General features: G+C 44.3%; 1 protein-coding gene across 3 annotated transcripts in view; it reads right to left on the bottom strand.

Moving 5' to 3' along the window:
* SRCAP (Snf2 related CREBBP activator protein) overlaps positions 1-17536 on the bottom strand; it is a 53280-nt gene that overhangs the window by 8520 nt on the left and 27224 nt on the right. For 2 of the 3 annotated variants that reach the window (XM_027771711.1, XM_014587699.2), the window contains exons 18-27: positions 17346-17532; positions 12926-13095; positions 12276-12541; positions 11787-12074; positions 11178-11342; positions 10718-10903; positions 10234-10500; positions 8178-9670; positions 1878-2143; positions 1536-1738 (exon numbers count right to left, since the gene is read on the bottom strand). In XM_027771711.1, coding sequence (XP_027627512.1) covers positions 1536-1738; positions 1878-2143; positions 8178-9670; positions 10234-10500; positions 10718-10903; positions 11178-11342; positions 11787-12074; positions 12276-12541; positions 12926-13095; positions 17346-17532 — 3491 coding nt within the window. The remainder of the gene's footprint in view (positions 1-1535; positions 1739-1877; positions 2144-8177; positions 9671-10233; positions 10501-10717; positions 10904-11177; positions 11343-11786; positions 12075-12275; positions 12542-12925; positions 13096-17345; positions 17533-17536) is intronic. The other variant, XM_027771712.1, reaches the window with a different exon arrangement.

Raw genomic sequence — 17536 nt, forward strand, 5'->3', positions numbered from 1 at the left:
GTTCCTCACTGCCATTCCCCTTTGTCAGCAACTGCTCTAGGGATGGACTAGTTTGAACCAATAAGATGTGAAGCAAAGTCAGCTGGGAGGGCTGGGGAAAAAGAAAAGAAAAATCTTGCTGGAACTAAGTATTTGTCTCAACTCCTTCCTTCCAGTTTAGAAAACTGGTGTTCTCCCTAGATTTACAGCAGTCTTATCACCATAAAGAGCATGAGGATAAAAAGATAAATGTTAAGCACAGTAGGCACAGAGAAAGATAAGAACTTGGGTCTGTGAATGTACTATTAATCATTATACCAGCTATTCTCAGAATTTCTCATTAAATAATAATAAATGCTCTCATGGTTTAAGTCACTGTTAATTAGTTTTCTGTTTCTTGCAGTCAAATGCACTGTAACCAACACAAGGGTCTGTTGCTTTTGCTCAAACCAGAATTTAGTATTTATTGTGCAATCTTTATACTAGCACACACAAATCCTCATAAAAATTTTTTTTTTTTTTTTTGCAAAGAACATGTGCGCTTGCCAGAGACAGAGACACAGAGAGAAAGCATTCCCTGGTGGGATGTGGTCACATCAAAATCTTTTCTCTGTTCCTTCATCTGTTGGGATTTTAAACATATATGCAATAGGCCCAGCATGTTCAAATTGCCAGGTCGAAGATTCAAACAGTGTGGTTGGCCATGTAAGACCCAGTTCCTTTAACGACAAGGCCCTAATCTTATATATCTAAAAACTACGCTAGAGTCAGTAGATGGTGCAGTGGTTAAGGTGTTGGACACCCACATGATCGACTGTGGTCTGAGTCCCAGATGTGGAGGCTTGAAAATCATGCTGGGTACACGTGCATGCATGCCCGCCCAAAATCCCAAGAGGAGAATGGAGAAAGGATTGTGGCATGGCCATCTCCCCCAGAAAGTGATTTCTCACTTTCTCTCTCCGGCGAGCACACACCATCTATAGGAAAAATCTCTTTAAAAAAAAAAAAATAACAAAAAAACAACTATATGCTATACTGTCTTATTACTGTATCCCAAATGATTAGCCAAATATGAAAGATGTTCACAAAAGGATCACTGAATAAGTTAGCAGCACACATTTTCAACTTTCATTAAAGTCAAATTCATAAATGCTAAGAATCTATCATAAGGCCTACATTTATCTATCTTGCCTAAAAGCATAACCTAAAACTGTCCAATGCTTTCATCTCTTCCTTGAGCAGAGAGACAGAGAGCATACTACACACAGCACCAAACAGATATTGACGTCACAACCAATTCCCGGCCTTCAGTCATGGGCAAACATACCAGTGTATTCAGGGAAGTTTTTGGATTTGAACCAGGAACCTTTTCATGTAGGACTGCCTCACACAACATCACATCTTACCACTGGACCACCGTCTAGTGCCTTGCTATCTAATGTTTTATAGAAATCCCTAGAGACCTTATATGCAGTATGCACAATATCTTTCTGATAAGACAGTCTTGCTATTAAGAAAAGTAAAGTCAAGGGTCCTGCACTAGCCAATGAACTCACCGCAATCATACTGGATGAGTCTCAAGTCAGGGAACTGGGTGCGCATGTTGCACACAATACGGTGCAAAGGACGAGCCCTGGGCCAGAGCTCACAGGCCAATTGCTCCTGGAAGGCTGCCTGACGAGGGGCCAGCCAAGGAGGTGGGTGGCAGGCATGCAGGGAAGGGGGAGGTGCCTCCACAGGAGGCATGACAAAGATGAACCTGTAAAAGGAAGAAGGCAAGTAGTGTAAAAGATGGGACTCTGAAATGCCCCAGAAATTAGCACCTTTACCAGCCCTAAGCACTATATCCACTCTGAGGCCCCAAGACCCACTCCCCATTAGCACTTAGCCCTGCCAACCTCTCAATGATTTCTGACAGCTGGTCTAGTCGTTGCTGGGGAAACAGTACAGCCCGATGGGCAGCCTCGGTATAACTCCAAAAGGTGGGGTGGCTGGGGCCAGGAGAACGAGGGCCGATGGGGCTGGCAACAGGTTGGGGCAGGGTACAGAAATCCAGGACTTCAGTCCCATACACGGGTGCCAGGGCCCCATGAGCCTCACTAAGTTGGAAAATCCGTTCCAGGCGTTCAGACCGCTGCCGCTTCCGCTTTTCCTCCAGAGAGTCCTGATGGGTAAGAGAAAAAAAAAAACACAGAGAAAGTAATCCGTATCCTCGAGAATCAACATCAAAGTCTTATAGATGACATAATAGATCTTCTCAGATAGAAATATAATCTATAGAAACTCTGAGACCCAAAAATACCCTATACTTTTTATAGTATTCCAAGCTGTCAATAAGAATCATTTTTTTCACAATGTTAAATAACCTCTGCAAGAGAAAACTGAGCTTTCCTTAGATGCAACTAAAGCAGAATGCCTGAATATTCAAAATCAAGATTTGGATATTTCACAAGTTTATAGGATGAGTGATTTGTAGGAATTTTTCTATATAACAGAACATCTAACTTAATCTTATGATGGGTCCAAAATAATCAGAAGTCTTCCTCAAATCACTGATTAGTAGGGGTAACTAATTAAATCCCCAGTAGGTTTTTGCCAAGAACCAGACTGGAACAAAGTAGAATGACAACAGCAAACCCAATGACATCATTACCTAGACAGAAAGAAAGGGCAACCTGGCAGTCAGAACACCTGTGTGACTTTGACCCAATCTTTTTCTGTCTCTGTGTTTCATTTCATTATCTGTAAAAACCATCTAATTCTCCATTGTAGCACTTTCTACGCTTTACATTTGTATGATTTTTTTTAAGAGGTTTTTGCTATAGGGCAAGTGTGCTCGCCAGACAGAGAGAGAGAGACAGAGAGACAGAAAGCGAGCAATCACCCCCCCAGGGGGGATGGCCACACCACAATCCCTTCTCCTCCATTCTCCTCTCGGGATCTTGGGCACGCACACAGACGCGCCCAGCGTGAGTTTTAAGCCACCAGGTCTGAATGCAAACTGCAGTCGACTACACGGGAGTCCAGCAACATAGCCATTAAGCTAACTGCTGGTCCCGACATTTGTATGATTTTTTTTTTTAATGTATTTGTTTTCTTTAAGTGGCCCAGAGAGGTACACAGAGAGAGAAAGTGAGAAAGCAAGCTGCCAGGTCTGGGACTCGATTCACAGTTGGTCATGTGGGAGTCCAGTGCTCTTACCCACCATGCCACTTGCTGGCCCTTTGTATGATTAATGTCTTGTACCCACTAAACTAAGCCCCATATTATGAACTATTGAATATATCTCACTTTGTTCAATATAACCACCTATTAACTAGCTCAGTATCTGGCACAAAATAGTTGTTCAATAATTTTGTTAATAAACAAATTAAGGACACTGGACTTCAGAAAACAGTCCTGAAAAAAAGCAGTCTTCCAAATCTTTGAAATCACCCCCCCAGGGGGAACAGCCATACTGCAATCCCTTCTCTATTCTCTTCTCGGGATCTTGGGCATGCATGAACACGCACCTGGCGTGAGTTTATTTCACTGGGTCTGGGACTCGAACCGCGGTCAACTACATGGGAGTCCAGCGACAACCATTACGCTAACTGCTGGTCCCCAAATCTTTCATGACTGCTACCTTAAGCTTCACCTTTTGGTTTGGGGTATTCTGAGTGAAGAAGCAAAGTATTCTAGCAGAAGGGAAAATGAATTCAGATCATCTTTTTTTCTTTTTCTGGAGAGGTTTTTGCTATAGGGAGTGAAATCACCAGAAGTACAGAGAAAAACAGAGAGACGGAAAGTGAGAAATCACCCCCCAGGGGGGATGGCCACACCACAATCCATTCTCCTCCATTCTCCTCTCGGGTTCTTGAGGACACATGCACATGTGCCCGGTGTGAGTTTAACCCACCAGGTCTGGGTCTCAAACCGTGGTCAACTACATGAGAGTCCAGCAACACAGCCATTATGCCAACTGCTGGTCCCCAGATCAGCTCTTAATAGTAGCAAAGAAAGAAAATATTTCCAAGCCATACATCTGAAACGGAACTGTAACCAGTATACACAAAGGGCTCTTGGGCCAACTTGCAACGTGGTGGTTAAGGCAGCTGCATAGTTCAAGTCTAGGACCCAGTCACATGAGAAACACACAGTCATGTGTGTAAGACCAAAATCCTGAAAGGACGGAGATGAAAGAGAAGGGATTGTAGACTGACAGTTCCACATGGGGAATACTTTCTTCTTTCCCTCTCTCCAGCAAGCATGCACACTCTCCAGCAAATTAAACAATGAACTCCTACAATAACTCAATAATTTAAAAAACTACCTATCTAAAAAAGGGAGGACCAGTAAGTGGCGTGGAGGTTAAAGCACTAGATCCCACTTGGCTGACTGCACAGTTTGAATTCCAGATCCAGTGATAAAAACACAAATGCATGTATGCCCAAAATCTCAAGAGGAAAATAGAGAAGAGATTGTGGCATGGCCATCCCTCACTGGGGAATGATTTCTGACTTTCTCTCTGTCCTCTGGTGTGTACATAGCAAAAAAACACAAAGAAAAAAACCTAATAAATAAGTAGGGCAAAAGGAGCCAGCACTTGGCCTGATGTTTATGTAAGCTGGATCCCACATAGCTGACGATGTTGTTCAAGTCACAGACCTAGCAGTTTGAAAATCATGCTAGGTCCATGTGTGTGCATGCCCAACATCTCACAAGTTAGGAGACATAGAGGAGGAAAGCATTGTGGCATAACCATTCCCCACATGGTGTGTGTGGGGTGCTTGCTGGGAGAGTGGATGGGTGTTTCTTGAGTTTTCTCTTTCTCTGTCTCCACCAAGTGCAAGCACCCTCTGGAAAAAAAAAAAAAAAGACGACAAAGGATCTGAATAGACATTTCTTCAAAGAAGATACATATGAAAAGACGCTCAATAACATTAGCCAACAGGAAAATGCAAATCAAAACCATAATGAAATACTACTTACTATTTCACACCCACTAGGATGGCTACATCAAAAAAAAAAAAAAAAGTGTTGGCAAAATTGTGGGGAAAATGGGATCCTCACAGCCTACTGCTGGGAATGTTAAATGGTGCAGCCACTGTATTAAAAAAAAAAAAAGAAAGAAAAAACCAGTGGCAATAAATGACCCAGCAATTCTCCTTGGTATATACCATATACCTAAGAGAAATTGAAAAAAAAGTGTCCACACAAAAACTTGTATGTGAAATGTCCACAGAAGCATTATTCGTATTAGCTAAAAAGTAGAAATAACATTTATATACAACAAAATATCACTCAGCAATAAAAAGAAATAAAGTACTGATACATTCAACAACTCAGATGAATCTCAAAAACATTAAGTGAAAGAAGTCAGTCACAAAAGACCCTGTATCATATAACTTCATAGCTAAGTTGAGAGACAGAAAATAAATCAGTGATTGCCTAAGGCTAGAAAAGATGAGTGGGCTGGAGAATGATGGCTACGGAATACAACAGGGTTTCTTTTGAGGGCCATGAATAGGTTCTAAGTGACTGTGTTGATGGCTGCACAACTCTCTGGTAACTGAAAAAGTCATTGAGTTATACACCTAACAGGGGTGAACTGTGTGGTGTGTTGTTTATTAAACTGTTTTTTAAAAAAAGTAGTTGCAAGAAGTTACTAGCTACTTGCAGAGCAATCAAAATTCAGCCAACTATAGGTGGCCCCTCTTAGGTTAGAATCTAGGCTCTTCCCTTTACTCTCTACTTCCAAAAAGCCAGGATTATCCTGGCTATACAAGAAAAAAAAATGTCACTGGTGGAGGAAGAGATCAGAGCTTCTTTTTTTTTTTTTTAAAGAATTATTTTATTTAACTTTATTTATTATTATTATCATTATTATTTTCCAGTTTGATCAGAGAGAGACAGACAGATAGAGAGGAAGTGAGAAAGCAAGCCACCAGATCTGAGACTTGAACCGTGGTCGGCCATGTGGGAGTCCAGCGTCTTTAACCACCATGCCACTTGCCGGCCCCGAGATCAGAGCTTCTTAAGAAAAGAATAAAAAGCAGGTCTGCCAACTGCTTGAAAAAGGTAGAAGGCCTAAAGAGGCCCACTGGACCATTCTTACTAGTTCATGAGTTACTTATATAAAACTGAACCATGAGTATAACTACACAAATATAGAACCATATATATCATATAGAAAAAAATTACAACCAGAAAGCTCATAATGGAACAGAGTTCCTTTAATTGCCCACTTATCATCATGGAGGAAAAAAAAAAAGAAACGACTCAAAAGAAGCAAATGCTCTTTTTTTGGGGAGAGATTTTCACTATAGGGTGCGTGTGCTCGCCAGACAGACAGAGAGACATAGAGACAGAAAGCGAGAAATCACCCCCCAGGGGGGATGGTCACGCCGCAATCCCTTCTCCATTCTCCTCTCGGGATCTTGGGCATGCATGCACAAGTGCCCGGCGTGAGTTTAAGCCACCGGGTCTGGGACGCGAACGGCGGTCGACTATGTGGAAGTCCCGCGACATAGCCATTACGCTAACTGCTGGTTCCCAGCAAATGCTCTTTATAGAACTATGTTCCATGGTGTCATCCATCCCCTAAAAGTTAAAACAAAATTTTTGAGAGGTTTTTGCTATAGGGCATGTGTGTTCGCCAGAAAGAGAGACAGAGAGACAGAAAGCGAGAAATCACCCCCTGGGGAGATGGCCACGCCACAATCCCTTCTCCTCCATTCTCTCGGGATCTTGGGCATGCATGCACAAGTGCCCGGCGTGAGTTTAAGCCACCGGGTCCAGGACTCGAACTGTGGCCAGCTACATGGGAGTCCAGCAACATAGCCATTACAATAACTGCTGGTCCCAAGTTAAAATATTTGATGATGGTGGTGGTCTTGACAAATGAGAAAATTGTCTCTGAGAATTGCCTCTTGCAGGAAAAAGGAGAAAACAATGGAATAAATTTGTGTTCTCATGACTTATACACCTGTTAGAACAAATATCATTTAGTGAGCTAGCTTCCTCATCTGTAAACTGTGATAATTACATGCCAATTTTAACTCAAAAGAATAAGCAAGAACTGGAGAGAACACTGGTCACAAAAAGACACTGTACACATCACTTAATATAATAAAAACACATTCAAGTGGCCAAGCAGGTAGTATGGTGACTGAGGCACTGGACTTCTACACAGCCAACTATGGTTCAAGTCCCAAACCTAGTGGCTTGCTTTCTCACTTTCTCTTCCTCTCTCTCTGGTGAGTGCATGTGCCTTCTAGCAAATTAAAATTATTATTAATAAATTAAATATAGAATTATTTACAAAAAATAAACACATTTGAGGCCAGCCCTATAGCCTAGTGGGTAAGACAGTCAGTTCTCACATGGCTGACCAGTTCAAATCCTGGCTCCAGTGGTTTGGAAATCATGCTGGACCTGTGTGCGTGTATGCTCCAAATCCTAACACATGGAGAAATGGAGAAGGGATTGCAGTGTGACTACACACCCTGGGGGGTATGCTCTCCTGTTTACTCTCCCTCTGGCAAATACACCCTCTGGGGAAACAAAAACAAAAAACAAAAACACACACACACATTCAGATCTCAGTTGCCTCTGAAAAACATACAACACAGGATTATCCCCAAAGAAAAGACTTGTCCAAATACTTGATCTGTAACACTTGGCTTTTTTTTTTTTTTAAGAGATTTTTGCTATAGGGCACATGTACTCGCCAGAAAGACAGAGAGACAGAAAGTGGGAAATCGCCCCCTGGGGGAATGGCCACGCCACAATCCCTTCTCCATTTTCCTCTAAGGATCCTGGGCATGCACACACACGCACCCAGCATGAGTTTAAGAAACCAGGTCCAGGACTCAAACCACAGTTGAATACATGGGAGTCCAGCCACACAGTCATTACACCAACTGCTGGTCCCTGTAACACTTGGTTTTGCAATTTGACAAGTTAAAAGTGACATTATTCTATTCTTTTTTGTTTTTAAGAATTATTTAACTTTACTTATTTACTTTGACCAGAGAGGGACAGAAAGAGAGAAAGCAAGAAAGCAACCCACCAGATCCGGGACCCAAACCATAGTCGGCCATGTGGGAGTCTAGTGCCCTTAACCATCACACCACCTGCCGGCCTGTTACGTTAACTCTTAACACTCCAAAGAAACTCAATTTCCTGTTTCCTCTCTTTGAAAAAATAAAACTTACCAGATAGAAAGGGGAACGAGGTGGTGGGGGGGGCTGGCGTCGAGGCCGGGGGCCACTGAACGAGGTAGCAGTGGAGGGAGGACTGGGGGGGCCAGAGCGCAATGTCAGTGTCTCGGGCTCATCCTTGGGGACAGGCAGCCGAGATACCATGGTGACAGGCAAGGGAGCAACACCAGATGCCGAAACCACAAGGGAAGATGCCTGGGAAGGTGGGGCCTGTGTCGAGGCTGGGGCCATTGCCAGTGTCTGAGCTGGGCCCAGGGTAGGCACCGGAACTGGGGCAGGGCTCAAAGTCAGTGTTTGCACTGAAGCTGGGGCCAGGAGTGAAGCAGATGACGATGCTGGAGCCAAAGTCAGCGTGTGAGCTGGGGTCAGGCCCATTGGAGAAGCTGGAGCCAGAGGGGGTGTTGGAGCCAGAGACAGCGTCTGAGTTGCACCCAGTGGTGGTACTGGTGCCAAAGAAAGCGTCTGAGCTGGAGTTGGTACCAGGGATGATGCTGGAGTCAATGACAATGTCTGAGTTGGAAAAGGCCCCTGAGGGTTCCCCGTTCCCAAAGAGAGTGTCTGAGATGGAGTTGAGCATCCAAGAGTGGATGCTAAAGCTGGGGCTAAGGCCAATGCCTGTGTAGAAGCTGGGCTCGGGAGAGGTGACGGAACTGGGGCTGGTACCATAGTTTGAGTTGATGGAGCCAACGAAGGAGCTGGGGCTGGTAGCAGTGAAGAAGCTGAGGCTATAGGATTTACTGGAGTAGATGATGGAGCCATAACTGGAACTGGAGTCTGCGCTGGAGCCAGAACAGGAGCAGGACTTGGAGATGGTGTCAGGACTGGAAGAGGAGCCAGAGGAGCTGGAGGAGCCAGGATTGCTGCCTGTGAAGCCGCCATAGGAGCCAGAGAAGTGGCTAGAGCCTGAGATACAGGAGGTGCTGGAGCCAGAAGAGATGCCTGAGCTGGAGCTGGATTTGGCGCTGCCGGAAAAGGACTGGCCAGAGCTGATGCTGGCACTAGGACAGGTGAGCATGCTGGAGCCACAGTTGAGTTCAATCCTGGAACATGTGAAGAAGTGGGAGCCAACAATAAAGGATGACCAGATGTCTGAGATGGGGACAAGGATGGAGCTGTGGCCAATCCTAAAGTCAAGGTTGATGCAGATGGAGAAGCTCCAGCTGGCACCAAAGAAGGAGGTCCAGGAGCCGGTGAAACAACAGGTGCCAGGGTTGGAGTCACATTGGTCAACAGAGCTGGGCCAGAGGCCGAAACAGGCAAAGGGGCAGAGATGGGGATGGTGAGTGGAGCTGAGGTTGGGGCAGAAAACGTGGTGGGTACAGAAATGGGGAGTGAAGGTGACACTGCAACTGAGACTGTAGAGGACACAGGACTGGCAAGAGGAGAGGAGCTGGGAATCGGCACTGATGAGGAGGCTGGTCCAGTGAGTGAGGATGGCACATGGAGAGGAGAAGAGATGGTCAAGGGAGCAGCTCCGGGTGCTGAAGCTGTGGAGAAAGAAGATGAATTAGCCCCAGAATTCTTTTCCTGAACTTTCTACAACCCCGTCCCACCATATCCCTTCACCTGTCTCCTAGAAAGTCTTCACATACAATATTAAAAACTCATGAGGAAAGAAAAAAAACTCAAGAAATCAAATCATCTGACATTTCCTCCTCTCCCAAGATAACCAACAAATGGACAGTCATGTACCACAAAACATTTCAGTCAATGACAGTATACGTAAGAGTAGTCCTATAAAGAGCATAAAGGCTACACCATAAAGCCTAGCAATATACCAGAGTATCCTATCTAGGTTTGCTCAAGTACACTCTATGATGCTCATGTAAAGATGACACCATCTAGCATTGCATTTCTCAGAACATAGCTCCATCCTTACGTGACACATGAAATTATCTTGGAATTAGCTCAGGGCTTGGGGGCCCACTGCAAATTAAGGCAGTGTATACTGATAATGAAAAAAATTGATTGTGATTAAGAAACCCTCAGAACCACCCCATCTCAACTCCATTCCTAGTAAAAATGTCTGGCCTCAGCCACCTGGACTCACCACTGACTTCAGGCGAAGGACTGTGGACCAGCTTGAGAAGGGGCCTCACCAGAGTGGGCGTGGGTATGGGGTTCCGGGTTGTAGCCAGAGTAGGTGTGGGCAGCCGGCCAGAGGATAATGTGGGGCGTGGAGTCAACACAGCTGGAAGCCCAGAGCTCGGAGGCCGGGGTGCTGGGGCCAACGGAGGAACAGGAGTCAGTCCATCCCGAGGGGCCTGTCTCACTACAATCTTCACCACGCCTGTATTATTCACCATAGTCGGTGGCACTGTAAGAGGAAGCTATATTGAGGGGAGGTAGAAAAGAAACAAGAGACCCAAAGGATGGAAGAAGTCCAGGGGAAGGAGAGGGTAGCAGAAAGATATTGGAGATACTGGCAATGGAAAACAACACTGAAGGAAGACCAGACAGACAGAAGCCCAGGGCATGCCTGGAAGGACCAAGGCCAGCAAGGGGCTAAGTATTAGGAAGGCCAGGAGCCTCACCCTGGTTAGCAGCAAGCGGAAGGCTGAGGCCAGTGGGGGCAGGGGTGGTGCTGGGGGTCGAAGAAGGCAGCACAGAGACAGGGGTGGGGCCAGGGGTCGGGGCCACGGCCTGGATGAGGGCCACATGGGCAGGCTGGCTGATGAGGTGGTGCTGCCCCCCTGCTGACACCAGGTGCACCACATTCCCTGGGTTAAGGGAAAAGAAAGAGAGAGAGAAGCAGCTATGAGCCGGAGGAGGCCAGAGGCAAGGTCAAAAGGAGAGAAAAAGAACAGAAAGGGAGTAACTTCCCTAGAATGATCTCTTCCCTATCTTTGCCAAAAGACCTTTTCCAACCATCCTCCCTGGCCCTACCCACCAAAAGCTAGGTGAAGAAACATAAAGGCTGACATCTAAAAAGAGCCACGAAAACACGGAAACAGGGAGAGGAAAAAGGCAGGACAGGGGATGGGTTTTACCTACTTTGCAGCGGGCGGGGCTGCCCCATAGCAAGCTGGCGCACCTGGGCACCAGTCAAAGTCAGCTTGTTGCCCTGGATTTGGAAGGTGAGAGGTTTGCTTCCCCCTGCACTAGCCACTGGACGTTGTGCCAGTGAGGCCAACTGCCCGATGCTGACCACTTCACCTGCTACGAAGAGAAAAGGTCTTATTATACACAGGGCTCACCTGTTCAACACTTAACAGAAACCCCCCCCTCCAAATTTTCCAGTTCCTCCAAGCCTTCTAACAATTTACCCTCTACCTACAGCCTTTGAGCTTTTGATAAACCACTCCTTCGAATCCCATTTTATTTGCTTAATAATCTGTTACATCCTCTAACAGACACTCTATATTGACCCTGTATTCCAAATAATTTTCCACTGCTGGGCTTACTACTACTTACCTGTTATGTGTCATATTACTTTGTGAATTCCCCGAGGGCTCATAATTATGAATGTCTTGCAAAAAACCTAATATAAAGTTACTGCCTAGAATTTGATACTCATGTTCCTGAGCATTTCTTCTCCAACTCCCTGGCATATAAGCATTCCTCCTACTTCATGTCCTTTACCACAGAGCCCTGGAAACTTACAGGGCAGGCGAGCCTGCATATCAGGAGATAGGATGAGGCGCTGTGGTGTAGGAGCAGGAGCTGGCACTGCCGTGGTGGTAGCAGTCACTGTGGTGGTAGAGGAAGTGGTGGCGGTAGCAGGAGGAAAGGTGTAGCCTGGTGGCACTGTCAGGGGCTTCAACAGGCTAGAAGAGCCTGGGGGTGGGGCTGGACTCAGACGAACTGGGGCAGGTGGAGTTGGCTTCAGGGACAGGGTTGGTGTGGGAGGCCGTGAAGTTCCACTCAGGATACCCAGAGGGGATGGTAACACTGTAAACACAAATCAAACACCTATCAGATGATACCTGAATAAAACCTTGGCCTGCTCCAAATAGCTTCCATATTCCCTTCTAGCCCAGCAAGCACCACATCCCTATTCCCAAACCAGGTTCTCAAACCCTTTAATTTCATTATGTCTTCCCCAGTGTGAAAGTAGTACCACTCATCATGTCTGGCTCCCTTTCAACTTACCCTGGGGGAGAGGACTACTGTTCGGTTGCAGTGGAGACAAAAGAACAGGGCCAGTGGGGCGAGAAGTAGGAATAAGTGGGGGCCCAGTGGGCGAGGCTGACACCATCAGGGGTGAAGGCAGCACTGGAGGGGTTGGGCCAGGGGTAAGCTGGGATGAAAGATCAGGGACTGGAGGGGGTCGAATTGAAACAGGGCCCAGGGGCGTCCGTGGGCTATTCACCACCACCACTGTCCGGCCTTCTTGCTTGGGCACTGGCTGCAGCATCCTATGAGGAAAAGATCAAGAGGATCAATGAGAAGAAAGCAAAATAAACAGTTGCAAAAGAAATAAAGAAGAAAGATAAGTAGAAAGAGATGAGAAAAACGAATTGGGCAGGGGGGTTGGAGAACCCAAAAGATAAAGAGGGAATGAAATTCGAGATAATTGGAGAGTACCAGAGAGAAGAGGTAGGGGAGGAATACAACATATACAGGAGCCCCTCCCAGGGCCCTCTTTTAGTTATTCCCTTCTCCCAGTCCCTCCATAGCACTTCACACTCATAAAAAATGTATAGCCTGGAGTCCAACTCTTTCAATTCCACTGACCCCTTCCCAGCCAGATATAACTATTCTTACTAGGAATGTATCCCTTTATTTCTTAGTCCTGGTACCTGTTGACCTTCATCTTGACTGGCTTAGGCCGGGGTGGGGGGTCAGGAGCAGTAGCCACCTCCAGCAGTACCCGGCGAGACAGGCGGTGCCGGGGCAGAAATGTGTCAGCCTCATATCGAGAGACACGACCCTCCAGGCCAATAAGGTTGAACCGACCCATGTCTATTCGCTGTCACGAGAAAGAATATAAAACATAACGTCAATAGGACCAATCGGGTAATGACTTCTTGGATACGACACCAAAAGAACAGTTAACACAAGATAAAAATAGGTAAAATTTGGGGTGAGCAGTTAGTGTAATGGCTATGTCGCTGGACTCTCATGTAGTCGACCAAGTTCAGGTCCTGCACCTAGTGGTTTAAACTCAAGCTGGGTGTGGATGCGTGTGTGCCCAAGATCCCAAGAGGAGAATGGAGAAGGGACTGTTGCACGGCCATCCCTTCTGGGGGTTGATTTCTTGCTTTCTGTCTCTTGTCACTCTGTCTCTCTGGCAAACGAACGCACCCTATAGCAAGAAAACTCTCAAAAAAAAAAAAAAAAGACAAAATTAAACTTAAGCAAAATTTTAAGCTCTTGATCTGGATCTATGACCTAGTGATTAAGGGAGCTAGATCACACATACCTGCCTATGTGATTCAAGTCCTAGTTCCAACAGCTTAAAAAACGTGCTGGGTGAGTATGCATGAATGCCCCAAATCCCAATAAGATGGAGAAAAGGAAAAGAGACTGCAGGGGGACCTGCAGATGGCGTAATAGCTATGTCACTGGACTCCCATGTAGTCAACCATGGTTTGAGTCCCGGATCTGGTGGCTTTCACTCATGCCAGGTGTGTTTGCGTGCATGCCCAAGATCCTGAGAGGAGTATGGAAGAGAAGGGACTGTGGCAAGACTGTGACCTCCCACCTGGGAGGTGATTTCTTGCTTTGTCTCTTTATGGCAAGCGCATGTCCCCTATATCAAAAACCTCTTGGGACCAGCAGTTAGCGTAATGGCTATGTTGCTTGACTCCCATGTAGTCGACCCAGTTTGCATCCCGGACCCAGTGGCTTAAAACTCACATCAGGCGCGTGTACGTGCTTGCCCAAGATCTCGAGAGGAGAATGGAGGAGAACGGATTACGAAGTGGCCATCGCCCCAGGGGGTGATTTCTCACTGTCTGTCTCTCTGTCTCTCTGGCGAGCGCATGCGCCCTATAGCAAAAACCTCTCCAAAAAAGAAAGAAAGAAAGAAAACCTCTCAAAAAAAAAAAAAGAAAAAAAAGAGACTGCAGGATGACCATGCCCAACTAGAGGGTGCTTTCTCCCTGTGGAAACCTCATGCCTTCTGACAATTAAAAAAAAAAGAAAGAAGAAGGGCCCAGCAGGTGGCATGGTGATTAAGGTGCTGATTAACATACCACATGGACAACAGCAATCTGAGCCCCACCTTGGAAGCTTAAATACATTTGCGTGTATATGCACCACCCAATATCCTGAGAGGGGACGGCAGGAGAAAGGACTGTGATGTGGCCATCCCCTCTGGGGATGGATGATTTCTCACTTTCCCTCTCTCTGTGTGTCTCTGGCTAGCGCAAACACCCTGTGGCAAAAAAAAAAAAAAAAAAGAGCGAGAGCGAGAGAGAGAGAGAGAGAGAAATCCACAAATGGCCTTAAAAGACATTTCACCAAAGAATACATACAAGTGAACAGCATGTACACAAAAAGATGCTCAATATCATCAATCATTAGAGAAATACAAATCAAAATCAAAAGAAATGACACTTCATAACCATTTATATGACTATTGTCAAATAAAAAACAAGTAAGTGTTGGCAAGGACACGGAGAAATCAGAATTATTGCGCATAGTTTGTGGGAATGGAAAATGTGCAGCTGAATGTAAAACAGTATGGCAGTTCCTCAAACAATTAGAAATAAAATTATCCTATGAGGGACGAGCACATGGCATAATGGTTGCATCATTGGACTCCCATGTAGTTGATTGTGGCTAAACTCATTCTGGGCACATGTGTATGTGCTAAAAATTCCAAGAGGAGAATGGAGAAGGGACTACTGCGTGGCCATCCCTCCTAGGGGGTGATTTCTCTCTTTCAGTCTGTCTCTCCGGTGAGCAGAAATGTCCTATAGCAAAAAATCTCTCTCTCTTTTTTTAAAAGAATTATTTTATTTATTCATTCATTTATTTTAATTTGACCAAAGAGAGACACACAGAGAAAAAGAGAGAGAGGGTGAGAAAGCTAGCCACCAGGTCCGACACTCGAACCATCGTAGGCCATGTGGGAGTGTCCAGTACCTTAACCACCATGCCACCTGCTGGTCTCCCGCAAAAATCTTAAAAAAAAAAAAATTACCCTGGGGCTGGCAGGTGGAATGGTGGTTGGGGGCTCTGAACTCCCACATGGCCAACTGCAATTCGAGTCCCAGACCTGGCAACTTGCTTTCTTTCTCTCTCTCTCACTTCCCTCTCTAATTAAAAATAGATAAATATATAAAATAAAGTTCGATAAAATAATTTGTTAAAGAAAATAATTAGAAATAAAAAGCAGAAATTTAAACAGGTATTTGTAAACCTGTGTTCATAGCAGTATTCACAATAACCAAAAGATAGAAACAACCCAAATGTCCACGACAGATGATGGATAAACAAAATGTGGGAAATACATACAGTAAAATGTTATTCAGTCATAAAAAAGAAAGAATTCTGATACATGCTATAACATGGATGAATCCTGAAGGCATTATGCTAAACAAAATAAGTCATTCACAAAAGGACAAGTTTAATATTTAAGATTCCATTTATATAAAGTACCTAAGAATAAATTCACAGAAACAGAAAGTTGAACAGTGGATGCCAGGAACTAGGAGGAGGGAGTAGGCCATTATTGTTTAGTTGATACAGAGTCTCAGTTTGGGAAGAGAAAAAAAGTTCTAGAGATGGATGGTGGTCACAGCTGCATGACATGTAAATATACTTAATGTTACTGAACTGAACACTTAAAAATAAATGGTTGAAATAGTTAAATATTATTACAAATATTTTACAATTTTTTAAAAATTAGGGGGAAAATGTGGTCTAAAAGGAAGTAGAAAAAATAAAATTTACGAAGTACTTATAAAGTCAAGCATGACATTTTCATTTTTCTATGCAAAAACGCATCATGACTTTCCCAAAGACGAAATATAAATATGGCAGGCATATGTTTCAGCATTTCCAATAACATTAACTCAATTCTCAAACCCACGGCAGAATAGGCCTCATAATCCATTTTGAAGAGAAAAGAAATCTAGAGTTGGAGTTTAATAAATTAACTTGCCAAAATTCACAAGGCTAGAAAATGATGAAGCTAAGGAAGTACTGAAGAGTTGAAGTTGAAATTAAAGTAGTAGTAAGGATGCAAAAGATCAGACTTAAGTCTTGAAAAAATTCACAGAAACAGAAAGTTGAACAGTGGATGCCAGGAACTAGGAGGAGGGAGTAGGCCATTATTGTTTAGTTGATACAGAGTCTCAGTTTGGGAAGAGAAAAAAAGTTCTAGAGATGGATGGTGGTCACAGCTGCATGACATGTAAATATACTTAATGTTACTGAACTGAACACTTAAAAATAAATGGTTGAAATAGTTAAATATTATTACAAATATTTTACAATTTTTTAAAAATTAGGGGGAAAATGTGGTCTAAAAGGAAGTAGAAAAAATAAAATTTACGAAGTACTTATAAAGTCAAGCATGACATTTTCATTTTTCTATGCAAAAACGCATCATGACTTTCCCAAAGACGAAATATAAATATGGCAGGCATATGTTTCAGCATTTCCAATAACATTAACTCAATTCTCAAACCCACGGCAGAATAGGCCTCATAATCCATTTTGAAGAGAAAAGAAATCTAGAGTTGGAGTTTAATAAATTAACTTGCCAAAATTCACAAGGCTAGAAAATGATGAAGCTAAGGAAGTACTGAAGAGTTGAAGTTGAAATTAAAGTAGTAGTAAGGATGCAAAAGATCAGACTTAAGTCTTGAAAAAACAAATAAATGTGATGCAGATAGTTCTCAATTTATGATCAGATCCATCGTTAAGTCAAAAACACATTTAATATCCCCAATCCACCAAACATCATAGCGTGGCCTAACCTACCTCAAATGCACTCAGGACAAATACACTCATCTAGCTGGGCAAAAATCACTGAACACAAAGCCAATTTTATAATAAAATGTTGAATATCTCATGTAACTAATTGACTACAGTGTCAAAAACAAAAAACAGAATGGTTATATGGGTAAAACATGGTTTCTACAAAACGTGTATCACCTTCACAAAATAATAGTTGGAAGAGTTTAAATTGAGCTATGGTTAAGTTGAGAACTGTCTGTGCAGGACTGGAGTTCAAGACCAATAACCTTGGGAGTAACTACTTACCTGGAGAGGGTGGACATCAGTGGCCCTCAGCACCAGTGAGGCGGTGCTGAAGCAGATGCCTGGGGTGATGAAGGGGGAGGTAACAGGTCGAGGGTCAAACAGATTTGGATGATTGCAGACTTTTCGCAGCTGCATCAAAATGTTGATGACACTCATGAAGTGGCCTGTGGCTAGTGTCTCCTTAGTTCTGG

Source organism: Tupaia chinensis, unplaced genomic scaffold (genome assembly GCF_000334495.1).
Source record: "Tupaia chinensis unplaced genomic scaffold, TupChi_1.0 Scaffold000231_1, whole genome shotgun sequence".
Taxonomy (NCBI): domain Eukaryota; kingdom Metazoa; phylum Chordata; class Mammalia; order Scandentia; family Tupaiidae; genus Tupaia; species Tupaia belangeri.